The sequence below is a fragment of the Micromesistius poutassou genome (assembly GCF_964030765.1).
Source record: "Micromesistius poutassou genome assembly, chromosome: 19".
NCBI classification, from domain to species: Eukaryota; Metazoa; Chordata; class Actinopteri; order Gadiformes; family Gadidae; genus Micromesistius; species Micromesistius poutassou.
The window spans coordinates 10580349-10600985 of NC_140289.1; the positions used below are offsets into that span (position 1 = coordinate 10580349).

At 46.3% G+C, this 20637-nt stretch overlaps 5 protein-coding genes across 5 annotated transcripts; 1 reads left to right on the top strand and 4 right to left on the bottom strand.

The window, feature by feature from the left end:
* Nucleotides 1–722: 722 nt before the first annotated feature.
* Nucleotides 723–4069, top strand: fmn1 (formin 1). The gene is made up of 5 exons (XM_084483689.1): nucleotides 723–817; nucleotides 1947–1998; nucleotides 2585–2734; nucleotides 3352–3433; nucleotides 3668–4069. Exons 1-5 carry the CDS (start codon nucleotides 796–798, stop codon nucleotides 3707–3709), a joined length of 348 nt encoding a protein of 115 aa, XP_084339815.1. The 5' UTR covers nucleotides 723–795; the 3' UTR covers nucleotides 3710–4069.
* A 748-nt stretch (nucleotides 4070–4817) lies between these two features.
* On the bottom strand, nucleotides 4818–5351 carry grem1a (gremlin 1a, DAN family BMP antagonist; the record flags this gene model as incomplete). The annotated part of the gene is made up of 1 exon (XM_084483547.1): nucleotides 4818–5351. The coding sequence occupies one exon, from the start codon at nucleotides 5349–5351 to the stop codon at nucleotides 4818–4820; it is 534 nt and encodes a 177-aa protein (XP_084339673.1).
* Nucleotides 5352–6107: 756 nt separating this feature from the next.
* Nucleotides 6108–8338, bottom strand: scg5 (secretogranin V; the record flags this gene model as incomplete). Its single annotated transcript, XM_084484290.1, has 5 exons — nucleotides 6108–6254; nucleotides 6844–6897; nucleotides 7424–7536; nucleotides 7791–7940; nucleotides 8122–8338. The coding sequence occupies 5 exons, from the start codon at nucleotides 8336–8338 to the stop codon at nucleotides 6108–6110; spliced, it is 681 nt and encodes a 226-aa protein (XP_084340416.1).
* Nucleotides 8339–9217: 879 nt separating this feature from the next.
* Nucleotides 9218–12539, bottom strand: LOC311364304 (inactive Rho GTPase-activating protein 11B-like; the record flags this gene model as incomplete). Its single annotated transcript, XM_084484291.1, has 6 exons — nucleotides 9218–9276; nucleotides 9968–10108; nucleotides 10808–10959; nucleotides 11714–11970; nucleotides 12185–12281; nucleotides 12361–12539. 6 exons carry the CDS (start codon nucleotides 12537–12539, stop codon nucleotides 9218–9220), a joined length of 885 nt encoding a protein of 294 aa, XP_084340417.1.
* A 543-nt stretch (nucleotides 12540–13082) lies between these two features.
* actc1a (actin alpha cardiac muscle 1a) lies at nucleotides 13083–18422 on the bottom strand. The gene is made up of 8 exons (XM_084483959.1): nucleotides 18339–18422; nucleotides 16855–17015; nucleotides 16131–16259; nucleotides 15497–15692; nucleotides 14862–15023; nucleotides 14280–14471; nucleotides 13666–13847; nucleotides 13083–13387 (listed from the first exon to the last, which is right to left on the bottom strand). The coding sequence occupies exons 2-8, from the start codon at nucleotides 16981–16983 to the stop codon at nucleotides 13244–13246; spliced, it is 1134 nt and encodes a 377-aa protein (XP_084340085.1). The 5' UTR covers nucleotides 16984–17015; nucleotides 18339–18422; the 3' UTR covers nucleotides 13083–13243.
* Between the last annotated feature and the right edge of the window lie 2215 nt (nucleotides 18423–20637).

Sequence of the window (20637 nt, forward strand, 5' to 3'; positions counted from 1 at the left end):
CAGTGTCGGTAGGTCAGAAAATAAAGTAAACTATCAAAGACATCTTTGGATATATTTTACTCATGATGCAGTGCTGTTCTCCAGATCCTTACCCTCAACCCTCAACTCTAAAACCTCAACACAGCCATCTCATACCTAAAGCCACCTGACCATCTTGAATGAATAGCTAAAACGTCAGACTCCATCCTTGATCTAATACTAAACCGTTATCATGTTTGACACTTCACGCACCAAAATAAGTGTTAAGGTTGCAGCCCATTGAATCAATTCTGCGTTGTTCTAACCAAACGCATGTGCACTCCAAAAACAAGAACCTAATCACAAGACATCTCATCACTAACACAGCCAAGGGACTGGGTGTCGTCCCTCAGTCTCATATGCATGCACACAAAAGCCCAAGGGATTCAATGTGTCGGCATACAATTAGCCCCCGGTCCCAATTCTCCCCCTTCCCCTAGATTTGAGCCCTAACCCTAGATTTTGCCACTCCGGCGAAGGGGTAGGGCGTCCCAATACTTAGGGGGAACAAGTGGGAGCCCTGTATTATTCCCCTTAAAATCAACCCTTGAACGCTAGCCAGCTCAGGAGCTGACTAAGGGCACTCAAAGCGAGTGTTCTTGTTCAGGGGAGAGAAATGGGAACTGGGCCTAAGTCACACACATCACTGTAACACATCCACCTAAAAGTGGTGTAATCATTAGTATTTAATTTGTCATCCTGCCAGTGTGTGAGAAAGACGTGCTCGCGGTGAGCTCCGCCTCCCCTGAGGAACACCGCCAGCCCTTCCAGGACAGGATGGAGGCCTTCCTTCTCACTGGTGAGCACAGGCAGCTTACAACAACACAGCGTGTCACATGTCCCAGGACGACACGTTCAACATGCACATCATGTATGGATTAGACGAGTGGAGAAGCAAACGTATTGATTTCACACAGACTTTCTTTGTCACTGATTGTCACGTACAGATTTCGGGATTGTGGATTGTGGAGAATTATGTTCTTTGTATGTTCAGTAGACATAGAAGCAGTCATTTGTCTGATATGTTTCTCTCTCTCTCTCTCTCTCTCTCTCTCTCTACCTCTCTCTACCTCTCTCTCTCTCTCTCTCTCTACCTCTCTCTCTCTCTCTCTACCTCTCTCTCTCTCTCTACCTCTCTCTCTCTCTCTCTACCTCTCTCTCTCTCTCTACCTCTCTCTCTCTCTCTCTCTACCTCTACCTCTCTCTACCTCTCTCTCTCTCTACCTCTCTCTACCTCTCTCTCTCTCTCTCTCTCTCTACCTCTCTCTCTACCTCTCTCTCTACCTCTCTCTACCTCTCTCTACCTCTCTCTACCTCTCTCTCTCTACCTCTCTCTACCTCTCTCTCTCTCTCTCTCTCTCTCTCTCTCTCTCTCTCTCTCTCTCTCTCTCTCTCTACCTCTCTTAACTCAATTCCTTACTATTCGATTGTGTCCGATGAGGACGGCCCACGTCCTGTTGCCCTGGTGAATATCTACAAAGTCTCCGTACATTGCATCTCGGTATCTGTCTGAGGGGAGATAGCTGGGGGGGGAGGGGGCGGACGGGGGGAAGGTAGGTCAGGGTGAAGGCTAGACACGCAGATAGGGATCACAAAGATGTTTGGCGATCCCTGAAAGATCCCCGGCCTAAGACATCAATTCATGCGAGCATGTCCAAAAAAAGAAGAAGTTGTGCAAGGCGAAAGCAATGTATGCAAAGTCGTCATGGTTTCAGAGGGTGCTTCAGTGTGCTGAAGGGAACCTGTCATGCTAAAAATGGAATGCAGCCCATTTCTAGAAAGATTTCTTTATCAATGTATACGATGGCATGTAAAATGCATATCTCATAATAGTTGACTGATTTCCTTTTTTTTTATATTGAATGTGTTTAAATAAGCATGCTGACTGTGACGGATCCATTTCACGATTGTGTGTTTCACTCTTTCAGCACGGAAAAACCATGAAGAGGCCTCAGAACTCTTGATCACTTCTCAAAAACGGTTTGTGTGTCTGTGTATGTGTATATGTGTGTGTGTGTTTGTGTATGTGTTTGTTTGTGTGTGTGTGTGTGTGTGTGTGTGTGTGTGTGTGTGTGTGTGTGTGTGTGTGTCTGTGTGTGTGTGTCTGTGTATGTGTGTGTGCGTGTGTGTGCGTGTGTCTGTGTCTGTGTCTGTGTGTGTGTGTGTGTGTGTGTGTATGTGTGTGTGTGAATGTGTGTACACATCTCAATCATTCTAAGCTTCAGCTTCTGCAGACTAATGTGCTGTAACTAATTGGTACTTATTTAAACAGTAACTAAGGTGGCAAGGGACTCTCTTTATTTACTGTAAGAGTGTTGACCCTAGTTGACACACAAAATGTCTTTCTAATAATTCTATGCCACCTTGGCTTATAACAAAACCAGCTCACGATATCACAGAGAAACAGGTTATCACAAGAGACAGACACTCTACCTGTAATGAAACATGACAGCACCATCTCTATAATAACCCTAACCCTAACCCTATGTTCTATATAATAATAATGCAATGTAATAATATTCTCTTTTTGTCTGTGATGAATGGGGTTTGGTTGGTTGCGAGGCAGCTTTGAGGCGGTGGTGCGGTACTTTGGTGTGAGACCCAAGGCCGGGGAGAGCGAGGTGACCACGGCCCACTTCTTCCTGCTCTGGTTTGAGTTCTGTGCTGACTTCAAGACCCGGTGGAAGAGGGAGAGCAAGAACTTCTCCAAGGAAAGGTGTGTGTGTGTGTGTGTGTGTGTGTGCGTGTGTGTGTGTGTGTGTGTGTTTTTCTGGGTACGTGTGCATGTGTGTGCATGCGTGCATGTGTGCGTGTGTGTGTGTGTGTGTGTGTGTGTGTGTGTGAGTGTGTGTGTGTGCGCGTGTGTGGGTGTGTGTGTACGTGTGCGTCTGGTGCGTGTGTGTGTTGCATTAAGGCATGACATCTTCTAATTTTGTAGTATAATACATGCATAATTAATTAATCAATTCACCATGAATTAAGTGATGAACGATTTCATTAGCAATTCTGTTCAAGATCGCTAAATCTCACATTTTCATCACTGCTAAACTGTGAATAGAAAGGACAGCTGGGTCATTAATCAATGGGTGGAAATGGGAGGGATAAGGTTCAATAAATAAAATGGGATTACCATCATTTATTTGTGTTACCCAGCAGGCTTTTTCAAAATGGTTGAAAAAAAACACCCATATTACAACAGTATAACCTATATATTTGTCGCATTTACTTTCTAATCCCGTGGTATTTCTGTAACACCCTCACAGAACATATTTCACTGAAGATGAGTAAATTGACAACTGATGTTGTTTCTGTTGTTGTCGTTGTCGCTGGTAGACTAAAAGAGGCAGAGCAGTCGGTGAAGAGGATCACAGAAGACAAGAAGGTTGAGATCAGGCAGGTCAACCCCAACAGTCTGGTAAGAGACACCCAGACATCCCAGACGACACCAGAGCTCAGTACAGACTTACGTTTAGATCGCCCCTTATTTAACTAACAACATTGAAATATGCTCGCTACATCTTGTATGCAGATTTTATTGCATTGATTGTTTTGAGTGTTGATTATTTGCTTAGTCGTACCTCAAATTAAAATGTGTGAAAAGATATGATTACATTTTGAGCTGGATCAACTGTGTATGATTCCCCAACAGAAAGACCGGCTACGACAGAGAGACAGAAAGGCTTCCCACTGAGACACAGGGGGGAGAGGAGGATGGAAGACAATGAAGGAGTCAGACTCTATGGAAAGCCAAAAGGTTCACATTCACTATCACGATGTGGATTTCTACCAATGTTGGCATTTAATGTTGATATGATACATTTTGTTGTCTTTTTTTTTGTCTAACCCTAAATGCTGTAAAATACACCATTAGCCGATAGCATCTAAAACATATACCAAACATAAGCTATAGTCTTAAATGTAATCCAGAAATTGCCAGTATATCAATGTCTAATTACTACAATCCAATAAGACCAATACATTAAAATGAGGAGCCTAGTCTATATTATAGGCCTAATTAGCCAAATAAAGCCTCAACGCTGATTCAACGGCTAAGTGGATTTAAGTTTTTTTTCTATAAAAGACTGTGTGCTTTTGTCTCATCTGAAGTTAAGCATCAAAGAAAACATGGTTCAAATGTGGCCAGGTTCAAAAGTTTATTCACAACCATTCACACAATCATTGTTCCCCACCTATACACATATTTACATTTCAGTTCATAGAAGGACACAGTTAACAGTGCAAAGTGTACAACGAATAAAATGAATGCCCTCTGCATTTGTTCCACACAGTGGAAACAATACGAATGCCATTTAATAAAACATATTCTAGCCTATAGGTCTTATAGGCGAGTCAAATGAGGGTCAGCTATAAAGTTGAGTTAATTGGTGGTGGTTAGTGAGGTCCCCCCTTCACTGTAAAGCGTCTTTGAGTGTCTAGAAAAGCGCTATATAAATTCAATCAATTATTATTAATATGCCAGTTTAGAGAGGCCCATGAGTGACAGATCCAAAGGCGACAGGCGTTGTCCCGCTGATGCTCTCACTTTGTCGTACATGGCCTGCTGCACTATCTACGACAAGTGCCTAACTGAAATTCTGGGTAAGTGCTGAAATAATTAAGTAACATTGTGAACAAATATTCTTGGGGAGAACCACCAGACACTCGTTATAGGCAGCCCTTGCACAGGCATATAGTCATATAAGGTCCCATTATTCAGGTTCGCATCGTCTGTCGCGAGTACTGCTCTCCACCATTGACCTCTGCACCGTTTACATCCACCTCTGTCCCCGCAGAGAGATTTAGTCCAGGTCGATGGTCGTGCAGCGGCACTGCTTTACGCGCTGCACCCGTTTCTTCCTGGTACTCGGCGTCTGGCCCGGACACACCAGTGTGTAGGTGACGGTGGTGAAGGTTTTGGGTTTGCAGGTGGCGCACGACTGGAAGGCGCTGTCCTCCTGGTAGACGTGCCGCGGGATGTAGAAGGAGTTGCACTGGCCGTAGCAGAAGCGGTTGATGATGGTGCGACTCAGGCAGCCCTCCTCGTGGATCGTCTGCTTCAGCGGCTGCGTTTTGCACCAGTCCATCTTCAGGTAGCGACGCTCCGTGACGTGCAAGGCCTCTTGACTGGACTCCAGGACGTCCTCGGTGGTGGTCGCCGGAGCCACGGCACGGGCGATAAATCCAGCAATGGGGGTTTGGTGCGACCTCTCGGATTCGTTCGGGTTGTATTTGTAGGCATGCGGAAAAGTACCAGGGAAAGTCCCGGCATCTGTGCTTCTCAGACCGATAAGAATCCCCAAAACCACGGCTGATGTGAACACCGAAGTCCTCATGATGGCACCTATGGCAAAGAAAAGAAATAGGCGGAATTTAAGAGACCGTTTTACGCGAGGCTTTTACGCATGGATTACGCGCAATGTCAAATATGCAGTTAAAAATGAATTGGACTCACCTGTCTTTTATCCAAACAAGTAGCAACACACGTGTACTGCGTGGGTACGTTCGGTATGTAAAGTGAAAGACGTCCGACGTCAAACGAGGATTTGTGAATGACATACAAAAGTCTCGCTCCCACTGCATCTTTATAATGGGACTCGGTGGAACACACCCCCAAGTCGCGCTCCATCCTTGGTTGCTGAGACACTTTTCAAGAAAGACCGACTCCCAACAGTTGAAATGAAAGTAGCCGACTTTATTTGAAGAGCATATTAACCAAACACAAAGCAATATGTCAAGGTGCAGTTACCAGTGCGGGCCATTTAAGGTAGCATAACATTTATTGGTTAGGGCAAGCATGGGTGTTGAGAATGTAGGTCCAAACCATTCATCAAGCTAGAAGCATTTTCCCCCTAGAAACTAACTTCTGGGTTCACTACAGAAGGGATTAGTTACCAATAATTCAACTTGCCACATGTGCCATTTGCTACAAGTTCCAAGTACCGAACAAACAGATACCATGACTATACAAACAATGGCATGTTGAATAACCCTGATCGCTGTAAACAGATAATTCTATGGTTTTCTTCGTCCGCATTCTTTCCCTGCAGTTCACGCCGTTTTACTTTTGACCCCCTCGACATTTGTACCCGCTAGTGTGCAGTTCGGGGGGCTGCGGTGGTTTTGCCGCTGACAGAAGTGGTCGGGGCCTCCTCCCCCTCTTCGTCAGAGAATTGGGGTGCCGATTTCTTGGCGACCACATTAGTCAGCCTCTGGCCCATCCAGTACGGGTTAACACTCTGGAACATATTAGGACACATCATGGGATTATTGGACGGATTGATTCCACGTGCATGGAAGGATGCATGGATGTGTATGCGAAGACACATGCGCACGCACACATGCACACAGACACAAACACACACACACACGCACAGGAGGTCATTATAATTCATTAGTTATTTGGTGAAAAACAAGCCCCTAAAACCAGGGTTGTTTTTCAATCAAGTTATAAGACAAGAGTTAACAGAATAAAATGTACCTAATTGGGCTCTTCAATTATTATTTCTTTGTACCTGAAGAGACCTGTATCTTTTCACAAATTTAAATGTTTTTAACGTTGCTATTGTATTGGATGAATAACCGTATGATAGGAACCTCTTTTGTAGCTGCTAGAATATATATATATATTTATATTTATAGATATGATCTTTTTTTGTACTCAGCCTAACTTGTAAATCACCTTGGATCAAAGTGTCTGCTAAAGGATTCAATGTAAATGTAGAGTTTAGTAAACTGAGTAAAGGAGTTTACATGGCTGTGATGCATCATACGATAACCACTCTTGCTAAGGAATGAGATCATGTTTTTCTTTTATCATAGACCTACCCTTTTTCTTCTTTTGGGCCCGCCTTTCAGTTTTTGGTACAAAAGCTCCTTGTTCTGAAGAGAAAGGGAAAAAAAAACAAAGATGAGAGACATTCACGTTCCATTTTATTTTGTCCGCGCCTCCCCTTTTGTTTCTGAATTAGAGTCAACAAAGTGGTCTGGGCGTCCTCAACAGACTGCTCTCCTCCGGGAGAGGGTTTCAAACCTCGTCTACGCAGGTCAACGCTCTATCCTGGCCTTGTCTAACACACGCATACACACACATGTCAAAGTCAAAGGCAACTTTATTGTCAAGTACAACAAATGTACAAAAGACATGACTGTTAAATACTGCAGAGCAGCCGTTAAAGCGGATAAAACCGCTAAGAAATGGCCTAAGTTTCTTTGAATAAAGGAATTAACCCACCAGGATGCCGGGTGTAAAAATGAAAAGGGAATCATTAGACATTCTACATAAAACAACAACATGCACTGCATGTCTTGAATTGCTAAGAAATGTAGGCGTCCATGGCTATTTCCATGTCTCTCATCTGGGTTATGTTCTCGACGGCCCATCTGCCGTCTGTCCCTCTGAACTCACCCACTTGGCCAGGGCGGGGTAGTCGTGCTCGGGGTCAAACAGGTGCTGGTGCTTCTGGAACTCTCTGCTGAACTCTGCAGTGTCAAGGGCCTTCTCCAAGCACCCGTCTGACGCTGACACACACACAACACACACACACACACACACACACACACACACACACACACACACACACACAATGTATGCCCATATGGTTGGTAGTACAAAACATCAATGAAAAAGGGAGAAAACCCTTTCGATAATTTATGTATGTAAATTGTTGGTGATATGAAAGAAAAAAAAAAGGCCACGGATGAATTGGATATATTCAGACAGTTTGACAAGTTTGACAACTCATTGTGGTTGGAATGGGTTATCTGGATCGTACCGGTCTTTCCAATAGGACATGGGTTCGGGGGGTCGGGGTAGCCGTGGTCCTCGCTGAAATCCTTGGGAACATTGTCGCCCGTCAGCTCCGCCACAATGTTCGGAATGTTCCCATAAGGGCCCAGGTGCTGCAGGCCCTCATGCGCACCCCCTGGTGGCCAACGAGAGGTAGTGCACCAGACATCACTTTCAAGTGAATGTTGTCGATAATTTCAAGGATATAATAGATAATTTGAAAAAATGTTTTTTGACAAAACACAGAAATAGCAGCTCTTTATAGCTCTTTAATAGAATTAGGTAATGTGAAATGCAACGTGAGGTAGGACCTATACCTTGTATGCTCTGCGGTCCCACAATATTGGTGGCTTGGTGAGCGGGGTACTCCACCCGCGGCCGAGCGATCCCCAGCTGCTCCATCACGCCGTGCAGGAGGCGCTGGATCTCGGCCTCGGACACCTGGGTGGCCATGCGGGGGCTCCGACCTGACGCCATGTCCACCAGTGCGTAGGCCAGGATGCCGATCAGCGATAACCGGACCACCGAACCCATTGTCTCTACGGGATCACGTATGTGAGAGAAACCGATACGCATGGGTTCACAGGATGAGATCATTTGCCTTATGTAACCCAAACCATAACCGAGACTGACGCATACTGGCGGTTAAAGTGTCCTGTGGACGACTGTTACATTGACAATGTAAAATAAAACGTGCGATTTGTTTTTTGTTATCTAACTAAGCGTATTTAAATGGGAGCGTAGGCCTGTGTCGTGCTGGCGACTGTACGTCTGAAGTAAACAAGACAATTATGGCGCATTAGAGATAAAACCGCTCATTAAGAGGCGGAATGGACCACACGGCGTGCATCAGCTCTCACATCAGGCTTACAGTATCATAAATAGCCCGCTCGTCAGTAGGGTACAATAAGGGTATCAACAGAAATGTGTTCTGAGCCTTAAAGCCTTACCTGAGCTGAGCGTCCCCTGGTCTACAGTGCAGGAGGATGGATGCTGATCCGCCGCGCTTCACGGCTCGTCGAGGCAGTTGCTAAGACACGAAGCATCCATGATGCTCATTGGCTGCTCCCTAATGTCAACATCAGGCCAGATGTAGCTCTCTGGTTTCAGCAGGTGGTGGTGACTCGCGTTTTTTTTTTTTTTAGCACAATGGGCCGGTGAACACAAAGAATAGAAAATAACACAATTCATCCAACCAGGATGATTATTCGTTTAAAATATTTTATTAAAAATTTAGATTTTCGAGGAGAAAATCTGTTGGACAGAAACAAGTTCCCTCAGACATAAACATTTCAAAGCAAGACCGTTTAAAAAAATAAATAACTGAACGTATAAATACATTACTGCAACACATTCAACATTACGTAGAACTTCTTCTCCAGGCTGTTTGCCATCTGGCTTCTCCCACACTGGTTAGTATGGGAGAGTTTCTAGAATCTGGACCGCCGGGCAACTTGGAGAAGCGGCCGAGTCTGCACACCAACGGGTTCATGGTCAATACAGACATGACATAATATATAACACACACACACACACACACACACACACACACACACACACACACACACACACACACACCTTCTGAGTCTCTCTTGTGGGGTCCGGCATGCGTCCTTGCTGACATCACTGAGGTGACCTACAGACCGTTTCACAGAACACTCCAGATCAGCACGCACATGTCATCGCCTCCATAAGAAAAGATCCAAACTAGTCCTGACATGCTTTGCTGATGTCAGGCCAATCAATATGTCAATATAATATTGTTTTGAATTTTTGCATCCATAAATATATCCTATATGTGAGGTGATCAAAAATAAATACAGCCCCGGTACACCAAGGATCGTGTGCTTTGATCCGTTACAAACTAAACAGATTCCTTCTCTCCTTTGGGGTCTTGTCTTGCTCAGTCAAAAATTAAAAAGGTTCAGTGTGCTTCAGAGTTGACTATTTTACTCTTTCCCCTGTTTGACCACCAGGTGTCGCTGTAAGCAGCCATTCCAAGCCACTTCAAAATCTGCTTTTCCCCGTGACAAAGTGACATTACCAGTGGGAGCATCAACCCGGGGGAACAGTGGATCGACAAGTCCACCAGCATTGGCTTCAACCACTTTGTTTCAACTCTGCTGTACTTTGTGCTGCGTCTGGGATCATCACAGTACTTACCGGGGAGCGGTGTGTACGCCCTGAAGAGCAGAACATTGGGGAAAGCCTTCCCACCCAGACACCTCCTGAGATGCGTGGAGGGCCGGGGGTGCTGGCTGTGGTCCTCACAATCCCAGCCCAGTGTCTTGGGGGACAGCACCGCTACATGTATTGAAGAAAAAATGTAACACGTGAAGAAGGACTTTAAGGGGGGAATCTAACTAGTCATGAGGTTCTCATATGGAGAGAGCTGTATTATATGTGTGCAGATTTCATAAACGCTCCAGAGAAGACCGCAAGCTAGCGTTTTTTTCCGACCTCGCAAGCTGTATCTTCTTTTGTGTTTCTTCTTGGAGGGGGCGTCTCGTGGGCGACGGGAGCCGAACAGGAAAGACCTGCTATCCATCACCGCCTTTGGGATTAGACCTGGGGGACAGGAGAGACCCTATTGATCATCCTTCCATGGTTTTCAACGGGACCACATTAGTGATCAGCTGATATTATCGGCTGATATTTGTGTTTGTTACGTGTATCGGCATCGGTCGATTTTTATTATTATTATTCTTTTTTTCCCCCGGTATGATTTACAGACAGACAGTTCAATAAATGTTCCTTTTTAAAATTGAGACTTGTAACATTTGTTATCATTGTGTCATTTTTATGATCTAAATTGAGGGAGCAAAAGCAGTAGCGGCTCCAAATAATCGGCTCAAGAACATGGGCAGCCCGTATCGGTCATCGGCCAAGGCTGATGAAAAAAAAAAAATCAGTATCGGCCCTAAAACAATCCATATGGGTCGATCCCTAGACCACATCAGAGTCAAGGTCCAGTCCGTATGAGAACAAGAGAAGGGGTCATACCAAACAGCCGGGGGCTGTTGATGAAGGCACAGAGCACCTCGCTGCTGAGCTCCAGATCTCGCTCTGACAGTCTGGAGGCGTCGGACGGGAACAGGAGGCAGGGCGTGAAGACCATGGCCAGGTTACTGCTGGTCATCAGGTTCTCTGCACACCTGACCAGGGGGCAGGTCGGGGTGGGAGGTTAGAGTCTCTGGTACGGTTGACCAAAAACAAACCACAGCAGCAAAATGGGTCATCTTTTGTCTAACCCCGCTTTGCTTTGATTCAATTGTGTTTTGATTGAGTCTCACGGCTCTCATGTTTTTGTGTGACTACAAAAACCTTTTGTGCTGATCATAAAATACTGCTTTAAGTGGATCCTATCAATAAAGTAGACTATTATGGCACTTTGAAATTTAGTAAAGATGTATAAAACACAAAAAGTCTTGGCAAGGAATAAGCATGTCAGAATAATGAAATATCATACTGAATATACATAAAAGAAAAACAGATAAAACCAGTAGAATTAGTACATGCTACACGTGAACCTCCTTAGATGGCACAATTTGATTGGTTCGCTATCTCAGGATATTGGCCAATATCCCATGATTGAGATCTCAAACTTGGGATATTGTTTTCAGTGCGTGACGGTCGGCTCGTCACTCTAATACTAACAAATAATCTGCTAATAAAAACAAATAAATCCCGGCAAAAAGTGTTATCTTGTTTATTTTTGGAGTGTTCACGTGTAGTATATACACTAAGACAATTATTCACCTCAGGCTCTGTGAATTCACTTTTATTCACTTCGCCTTTGGCGAATAATTGTTATATCTATAACCCTGAATGTTGGAATACGGACTTGAAAAAAGCTACAGAGGGCATAACCTCAGCATTCACACAACGGCAGTGTTTTCACATCCCCACCTCTGAGAGACCTGGTAGAGGAAGGTGAACAGGAAGTGCAGCAGGGAGGCGTTGGAGGCGGGCAGCAGGCAGGACAGCAGCTGCAGGGCCGAGGTCCTCTCTGGCTGGCTGGGCAGCGCCTGGGCCCGCAGCAGGGCCTTCTGGAGCTCACAGGGGACCAGCGGCTGGGGGAGCTCCCTGCAGAAGGCCTTCACCAGCCCCGCCACGTCGTACGGGAGGGCTGTGGACAGGCAGCCCTCGCCGCGGTTTAACTTCGCCTGTGGGGTGAAGTTGAACTTTATTTATCTTTAAAAGCCGGATGCAACTTACTTATGAAGTACCCTCCCGTTGTTGTTTTAGATTTCAGTTTTGATAGTCTGCCAGACTGCTTTTAAAGCAGTAGTTTGCCATTTTACTTAACTTAACACCTAGGATTCCTCTATACATTTAGATTCCTTCATACGTCAAATCTAAAAACGGTCCCATCCTTACCTTTAATGCCTTGATCCGGGTAAGAGAACCTGGTTTCCGGAACAGTCCTACGGTCCCAGCGCGCTCCAGCAGGATCAAGCACGCATCTACCAAGAAGCTGACAGGTACGAGAGGTTTTCATCCTATACTTCCATGTTATAATCGTCGGTCGCCCTAGACAACACAACACTACTCACCAGGGTACCAGACCGAACTCAGGGATGCAGCGCCTCGGGACGTTATCCAGGGAAACGCCAAACAGCCTACTCCCCAGCACCCACGTCCTCTCCTTCTTTTCCAGGCTCTCCTTTACATTTATCCCATGGAGGACTTGGAGATGGAAGCGTATCACCTTTCCGTCTGTTATAAGCGGCATGGCGACTTTAATGAATACAAGGCTGAATAAACTTTAAGGACACCACAGTGGCTGTTGAGTGCCAAAAGAACTGAGGCGAGTGGCACGGGCCTCATTTATCTCATCCATGGCACCTGCTCAAAGGTAAACAGGAAGTGAGTAGAGAGCAAGAAGGACATTTCCTCTAATATCAATATGAATGTGCTAATCATGTTTTCAGAAAGTACTAGCTGTTTTTGTTTGCAATATATACTTTGAAAACGATAAAACGAATTTTGATTAGTTTTTTAGAGAACCACCTATTTAATTAATTTGATTATTTTTGTACTTCTATAGGCCCACAAGAGACACATTTTTAAGGTGGCCTATTTTACATTTGAGATTAAGGGAGATCTAGGTATGTTGAAGTTGTTATTAAGATAATTTATTAATAAGGTTTTTAATACAAATAAATACAAATAAACCTGATTTAATCACCCCATAATCCAACCGAGACCAGGCTTAATAAAATAGTAATTTCCAATTCATCAAAATGTTCAGGATAATGAATAGTCCACAACGACATTATATCAAGCAATTTTTTTATTAAAACAGCGTGTGTGTATATACAGCAGAACGTAAAGGTACACGGTACAAATGCGGACAGAGAAAAACAGAAGCGTCGATGCGGTTCGGCGGCGGGGTCTGGGCGTTTCGATTGGTCAGTGTGGGATGGGTAGTAGTACTTAGAAGCACTTCCTGTGGACGATGGAGGGGCCTGCCTCGTCGTACTCCTGCTTGCTGATCCACATCTGCTGGAAGGTGGACAGGGAGGCCAGGATGGAGCCTCCGATCCAGACCGAGTACTTCCTCTCCGGGGGAGCGATGATCTGGAACAGGAAGTTGGTTTGTTAGAGAATCACTTCGTCATGCCTCTGTCAATCATAGCGACCAAATAACGTACGCACATGTGATTTATATTCGTTAATACAATACACATGCATAGTGGCTCTTCGACCACACCCACAACCATAACATCTCACACAGTGTCCCAAATGTAAACAAGCCACCCAGAGCCTCCTGTACGCCTACTGGCTGTGCTGCTGTGTCTTGCATGTGGACACGTTATGCAGGGTAGTGTACTGCGTCAGCGGTGGGGAGAGCTCACCTTGATCTTCATGGTGGACGGGGCCAGGGCGGTGATCTCCTTCTGCATGCGGTCAGCGATACCGGGGTACATGGTGGTGCCGCCCGACAGCACGTTGTTAGCGTACAGGTCCTTGCGGATGTCAATGTCGCACTTCATGATGCTGTTGTAGGCCGTCTCATGGATGCCGGCCGACTCCATGCCTGGGATGGAGAGAGAGAAATGTCGTCTTGAGCTATTGGCCTTTTATTTTTGTAAGGATGTGATGTTATACTCAACGTCTCACTTAAGGTGGGGGTACCCACCTAAAGGTGGTAAGTGCATTATATATGTGATTAGCCTAGTATAGGTAGGGTTAGGGTTAGGTGACATTGCCAGCCCAATTCCGAATGCCAGAGCAAATAAAACTTATTGAAAACTGATTATTCTGGTTCCCAGGCTATGTTAAAGGCCTATCACAATACCAATAAAAAATGGGGGCAAAATGTCTCAAATAAACCACTAGATGGCACAAGCCTCATACAGTTGCTAATATCAGATAAGATTCCCCTTTATTAAATCCTTGGATCCTTCACGTTGTTTCTATTACACATGATGATGCAAGAGTGAGCCAATGTAGCCAATGTCACACGCACCAATGAAGGAGGGCTGGAAGAGGGTCTCGGGGCAGCGGAAACGCTCGTTGCCAATGGTGATGACCTGTCCGTCGGGCAGCTCATAGCTCTTCTCCAGGGAGGAGGAGGAGGCGGCGGTCGCCATCTCGTTCTCGAAGTCCAGCGCTACGTAGCACAGCTTCTCCTTGATGTCACGCACGATCTCACGCTCAGCTAAGCACAGGGAGGGAGGAGACACGTTGAGATGAGAAGATCCGATTTCACGGCCCGTTACAAAGTACGGCCTGTTTGAGACCATGTGTTGGACAAATAACTGTGTTGGTCATATAACTTGTGCCTTTTACTATTCAACTCAAATAAACCCTTACTAGTCAATTAGTGGCACAATATGTGTGCCTCTTTGCCTTTGTAAGTATATCAAGTATATACACCATCATGTCATATCATATATCATGTCAAATAACTTGTAATCCTTCGACACTAATCTCGTTAAAAATAGTGCTATTTAAAAGATTAGGCCTATGAATAGGAACATAATATGACGGCACTGGTTCATTGCCGTTTTCCGGTGAATCGCAACAAAGCGCCGGTAGTGATGCGTACCGGTGGTCACGAAGGAGTAGCCGCGCTCCGTCAGGATCTTCATCAGGTAGTCGGTGAGGTCACGTCCAGCCAGGTCCAGACGCATGATGGCGTGGGGCAGAGCGTAGCCCTCATAGATGGGCACGTTGTGGGTCACACCGTCACCAGAGTCCAGCACAATACCTGGAGCACCCCAGAAACGAAACACAACACTGTTTTATTAAACTGCATACGCAGATTGATATAGTTTAAGCCTACACAAGAGTATCTTGTTTGCCGTGTAGAAAGAAAGCGAGTTAGAGGTTGTCTCTTTTTGGAAATGTCTACAAGATTGAACGAGAGAGAACAACAGCAAGGGACACACAGAGACATAGAGAGAGAGAGACACAGAAACATAGAGAGAGAGACACACAGAGACAGAGAGAGAGAGACACACACAGAAACAGAGAGAGAGACACACAGAGACAGAGAGAGAGAGAGACACACACAGACAGAGAGAGACAGAGCCAATGAGAGAGAGCGAGAGACAGACAGAGAGAGAGAGAGACACACACAGACATAGAGAGAGAGAGACACACACATACAGAGAGACAGAGACACACAGACATAGAGAGAGAGAGACTCACACACACACAGACAGAGAGAGACAGACTCACCGGTGGTACGGCCGGAGGCGTACAGGGACAGCACGGCCTGGATGGCCACGTACATGGCGGGCACGTTGAAGGTCTCAAACATGATCTGGGTCATCTTCTCCCTGTTGGCCTTGGGGTTGAGGGGGGCCTCTGTCAGCAGGGTGGGGTGCTCCTCGGGCGCCACGCGCAGCTCGTTGTAGAAGGTGTGGTGCCAGATCTGCAGACGGGACGGCGAGGAGGTGAGGATGACACGTTCCACCCATTCACTCGTTTCACCGTTCTAAATAACCTAGACGTTATTCAAGTTCAAACCTCGCCTCGGATTGTTGCTGTACCCACATATATGTATGTCCATATATATATGTCTTACTATACCATCTGTGATTTAATGCAGGTTTTTTTGTCATGGCTACATTGTAGCTTTTCCGTGCCTTGTTTTATTTTCATCTCATGATTCCACACCCATCAATTCTCATTTTCTTCATGAGTTGATTTCCCTTGCTCATTCAAAGGCTTTGGGATCAGGGTCACGGTTGATTGTCATTCATACTCGGCCCTGTGAGTAACTATATTGCATATGAGACATTGAGCCATACGTGATCGTGAGTTTGTATGTATACATGACTACACTGTGTCTGTGTAAACTGCCGTTTACCTTCTCCATGTCGTCCCAGTTGGTGATGATGCCGTGCTCGATGGGGTACTTGAGGGTCAGGATACCCCTCTTGCTCTGGGCCTCGTCGCCCACGTAGGAGTCCTTCTGCCCCATGCCCACCATCACACCCTGGGAAAGAAGCCAGCAGCCTGTGTTAGAGGACGGACGGAGGAGTAATACTGGGTGTTCTGCACCCCTGGATCCATGCACTTCAACCTCAGCCGTTAAGGAGCTGTGTGTTTTTTGTAGAATAGTCTAGGACATTGTTGACTTTTTAAGTTGATATTTGTATTTGATAGGAAAGAGTCATGATAGTGTGACGTGTTTATGATGGCCAGACGTCGTGATACAAGTTCAAACAAAACAGACCCTCGACGTAATGGTCAAAATAGCCGACCACTGAAACTAACAAAAACTAAAACCCTTCTCTCTTCTCCAAAAGGAAGGTTTAAAGGGGTGATATCATGCCACCAGGTGTGAGTGTGATTAGCCATTGCAAGCCGTTTGAAAATCTGCCTTTCCCTGTGCCCTAGTGACAATAGTCGGCGTGTCCACCTTGATGTATGATGGATAGATAAGAAACATTTGCCACAGTCCACCGGGTAGGCTGGTGGACTGATCTATCCATCTATCCCAACATCGATACATAGATCTCTAGAACTACAAACATGGACGGCTCTATCCCTTCATAACTGTCTGTCTAGCGTCAGGGGGGGCGGCTCACCTGGTGACGGGGGCGTCCGACGATGGAGGGGAAGACGGCGCGGGGGGCGTCATCACCGGCGAACCCAGCCTTCACCAGGCCGGAGCCGTTGTCGCACACGAGGGCGGTGGTCTCATCGTCGTCACACATGTTTGGTTCTGGGTTCTGGGCGGGCCTGTTTACTGTGAACACAGAGCGGAGGACTACTTTGAACTTTCTATTTCATGTTGTGTGGAATTCATTCATTCATTTTTGATCTAAATCAACTTAAGTTTCTATGTTTTTTGTCGTTCTCCTTTTCTATGTTATGGTTATGGATGCTAAAGGGTGCAAGTTCCGGTTATATTACGGAAAATATACTTATTACTCAGATAAAGTATTCACAGCAGGTTGACTTTATCTTCTCCAAGTCACTCTGAGAACCATAAAACAGTAAAAAAAGACACACACACACACACACACACCCCCGCCCCTCCCACACACACACTACACACATACACACACACTCTCACACAGTGCTATTTTAGGAGTGGCAGACCCTTGTCCTGTCATTCCAGTTATCACCCCAGGTCTGAGCCTCAGCGGGTTAACAGCTGAGCCGCCTGCGCGTCTGTTGACAAGTGGCAGAGGGGTGGTGGTGGTGGGGGGGGGTTCAGCTGTCCTACCTCACAGTGACTCTCTGTGTTTCTAAAACCCCCCCCCAGCATATGCCACAACATCCCTCCAGTCGGAGTGGCTCTGGCATCCCAAACCATCAGCATCACCCACTACCACCCCCTGCCCCCTACACACACACACACACACACACAGAAACAACACACACATACACACACACACACACCTATTGGATTATTAATTTCTATACCGTTGCTTCATGGAGGATTCTAGGAAACGTGACAAAATGAATCCTTTTGAGAAATAAATCCTTCGTGCCACATTCTACACTAGGTCTGCCTCTTTTAATCTCCCCCTCTCACTGCGGCACGCCCAGCCCGCCCTAAGTGCTTCAAGCCGGGCCATCGACAAGGAAGACACCCCGTATATCTATCCATCAAATCCAGAGCCCTCCTTTTTAGAAGTCTCATACAAAGCCAAACACCTTTCCTTTTTCTCTCATGGTTTTTAATGCCTTCTCCTATCATCCCCTCAACTCCCCCATATCTTCATCCTCTCCCTCTCCTTCATGTCAAACAAGTCACCCGGCGCTTCCTGTGCTGGCGACCTCTCAATGAACATCCGCCGATAAATAGGAAGTAGCTGAGGAAGTCAATCAAAGCAATTCAAAGAAGTCAATCCAGGGGTCAATCCACACCCACACACGCACACACACACACATACACTTACACACTTGAGACCAGTATTATAATCTGTAGCCATTGGCTCCTGTTTCCTCCCACAAGTAGATCTCAAATAAGCAAGAAGAATCTGAGCTCACGAGCAAAGCAGTCTTACACAGACACCCTGAAAGGCCACGGAGAGAAAAGAGAAGAGTAGGAGAGACTCACCAAGTTGTACAGCAAGACCAGAGTTTCAACTGGGACAACGCCACTGGAAGCAGGGAGCTCCTTAAATATGCCCTGACCCGTCCCATGGGCTGGTGGGAAGGTGGGTGGGTGGGTGGGTGGGTGGCTGGGTGGGTGGGTGGGGTGGGTGTGTTTGTGTGGGTGGTGGTGGGAGGGGGGGGGGGGAGGTACAGTGGGTGGGCCCAGGAGTTCACATGCAAGCCCAAATAAGAGGTGCTCGGTGGAATGGTGAGGTAACCAAAAGAAAGGAAAGAAAGTCCTCCCATGTTAGGGGAGGTATGGGGGAGCTTGGATGCTGAGAGAACCCCTCCATCTCTGGTGCTGGTGACGCCGTGCAGAGGATGAGTCTGAAGTGGCAGGGGGGGGGGGGGAATTGATGAAGGAAATGGACGCACAGGTGATTGATTCAATTGTCAGAGGTTTGAATGGCATATCTGAGGATTCTAAAGATCCATGTTCTTTCTGCACAGGTCGTGGAAAGTGCAGAGGATTGATTTTGGGGCAAAACTTGATATAACTTGATCCAGTCATCAGTGTTGTTGCTGGCGTTCTCCCCCAGCCGGGGGCAGTTGTTCTGGGTGATCCGATGGCCATTCTTCTCTCCCCACTACACATGGCGTGAAAGACATCGCTAACGTTACCCAGACGCTCAAACGGTGGTATGGGGGGTGGGCGGGGGGGGATGGGGGGGGGTTAATTAAGGAGGCCTGCCGGGTCCCTTCGTAGAAGCCATACAAGCCGCGGAGAGTAGGTGAGAGAGGGGGGTGGGTGCCTGTAACGGCATGTGTCAGTTTGAGAGATATGACGAGAGCATGCCACACATAATGAGATAGGAAGGTGGTGTGTGTGTGTGTGTGTGTGTGTGTGTGCGTGTGTGTGTGTGTGTGTGCGTGTGTGTATGTGTGTGCGTGTGTGTGTGTGTGTGTGTGTGTGTGTGTGTGTGTGTGTGTGTGTGTGCGCGTGCGTGCGTGTGTGTGTGTGTGTGTGTGCGTGTAGGGAGGGGGGGCCAGGGGTAGACAATCCCAGACCCTCTGCCGGGGCCAGATTCCAGGGGACAGCCTCGTCTGCTGCCTCCGTCACAAAAGTGCTGAGCCCTGATTGGCTGTCCTCTCTCCTTGTAGGGAAATGCCGTGTGGATGTGTGTTTGTACAGTGTGTGTGTGTGTGTGTGTGTGCGTGTGTGTGTGTGTGTGTGTGTGTGTGTGTGTGTGCGTGTGTGTGTGTGACAGGTGCTTGGGATCTGCAGACCGCTGGCTGTAGGATCTGGTTCTCAAAGGGGGGAGGTGGGGGGGGGCTCTCCGATTGGCCGACTCTTCCCAGACGTCTCCACCAGGAAGCTTCAGAGCGTCTTCTTATGTTTGGACGTTTTTTGAATTGAGATGAAGCCAGAACTATACCCCCCCCCCCCCCCCTCCCCCCCTCCCCAACCCCCCAGGAGGGAAAACTACTAACCTACTTGCCTATTTTGGCCTTTACATGTCGTCCAAGCCATTTCATAGACATGGTTGATGGTTAATATATTGTTATGTAAATATATTGAGACTAATGGCAATATTCCATTTTGAATTTATATAATTAATAGAAAGAAGAAGAATTGAGTTATAACTCAATTTTAATGTGGCCTGGATTGATTTGTTATAATTATATGTAATGTTATTCCATATGTAACTCTCATCCTGGAGGGGAGATACTTGACATTTGTCCCTTCTCATTGTTTCTTTGGTAACTTGGGTTTTTCTTTTTTCCCATGTATATTTACAGTCGAGTTAGTTTAGTTTAACTATTTAACTATTCCTCTTTCCACTCTCTCCCCCTGACGGTGAGGATGAAATGTGTGAAAGGGCAGGGCACGCTGTGAGAGACAGCAAAGAGGATAGTGAAGAGATATTAAAAGTATGTGCTGTGTTTTGTCAACAGTAACTTGAGAAACTTGAAGTCACATGAGACATTTTAGGATGTCACCCACACTCCATCCCCCTTTTTAACTCGTTATCACTATCCCAGTATCTATCAGGATAAGCTGATTGTGTTTGTTTGGCAGTCTCGGGTTTACGTTTATTTGTGGCCTTATAAGGGCGTGTAAGAAGCACAAGATTTGTCGGTGTCTATCTATGACAGCTGCACTCCACCAACACACATGCTCTCTTCCTCTCTCTCTCTGTCTCTTACTCTATCTCACTGTCTCTCTCTCACACACAGACAGACACGCACACACACACACACACACACACACACACACACACACACACACACACACACACACACACACACCTACACACACA

Bases quoted from the DNA above. Each gene is read 5' to 3' on its own strand.
- fmn1 (XM_084483689.1), top strand. From the start codon at position 796: ATGGAGGCCTTCCTTCTCACTG. The intron at 1,999-2,584 runs GTTTGTGTGTCT...GTTGCGAGGCAG, and splicing joins TTGATCACTTCTCAAAAACG to CTTTGAGGCGGTGGTGCGGT. The intron at 3,434-3,667 runs GTAAGAGACACC...ATTCCCCAACAG, and splicing joins AGGTCAACCCCAACAGTCTG to AAAGACCGGCTACGACAGAG.
- actc1a (XM_084483959.1), bottom strand. From the start codon at position 16,983: ATGTGTGACGACGATGAGACCACCGCCCTCGTGTGCGACAACGGCTCC. The intron at 15,693-16,130 runs GTAAACGGCAGT...TCCCGTCTGCAG, and splicing joins ACTGGGACGACATGGAGAAG to ATCTGGCACCACACCTTCTA. The intron at 14,472-14,861 runs GTACGCATCACT...CCCTGTGCTTAG, and splicing joins CTACTCCTTCGTGACCACCG to CTGAGCGTGAGATCGTGCGT.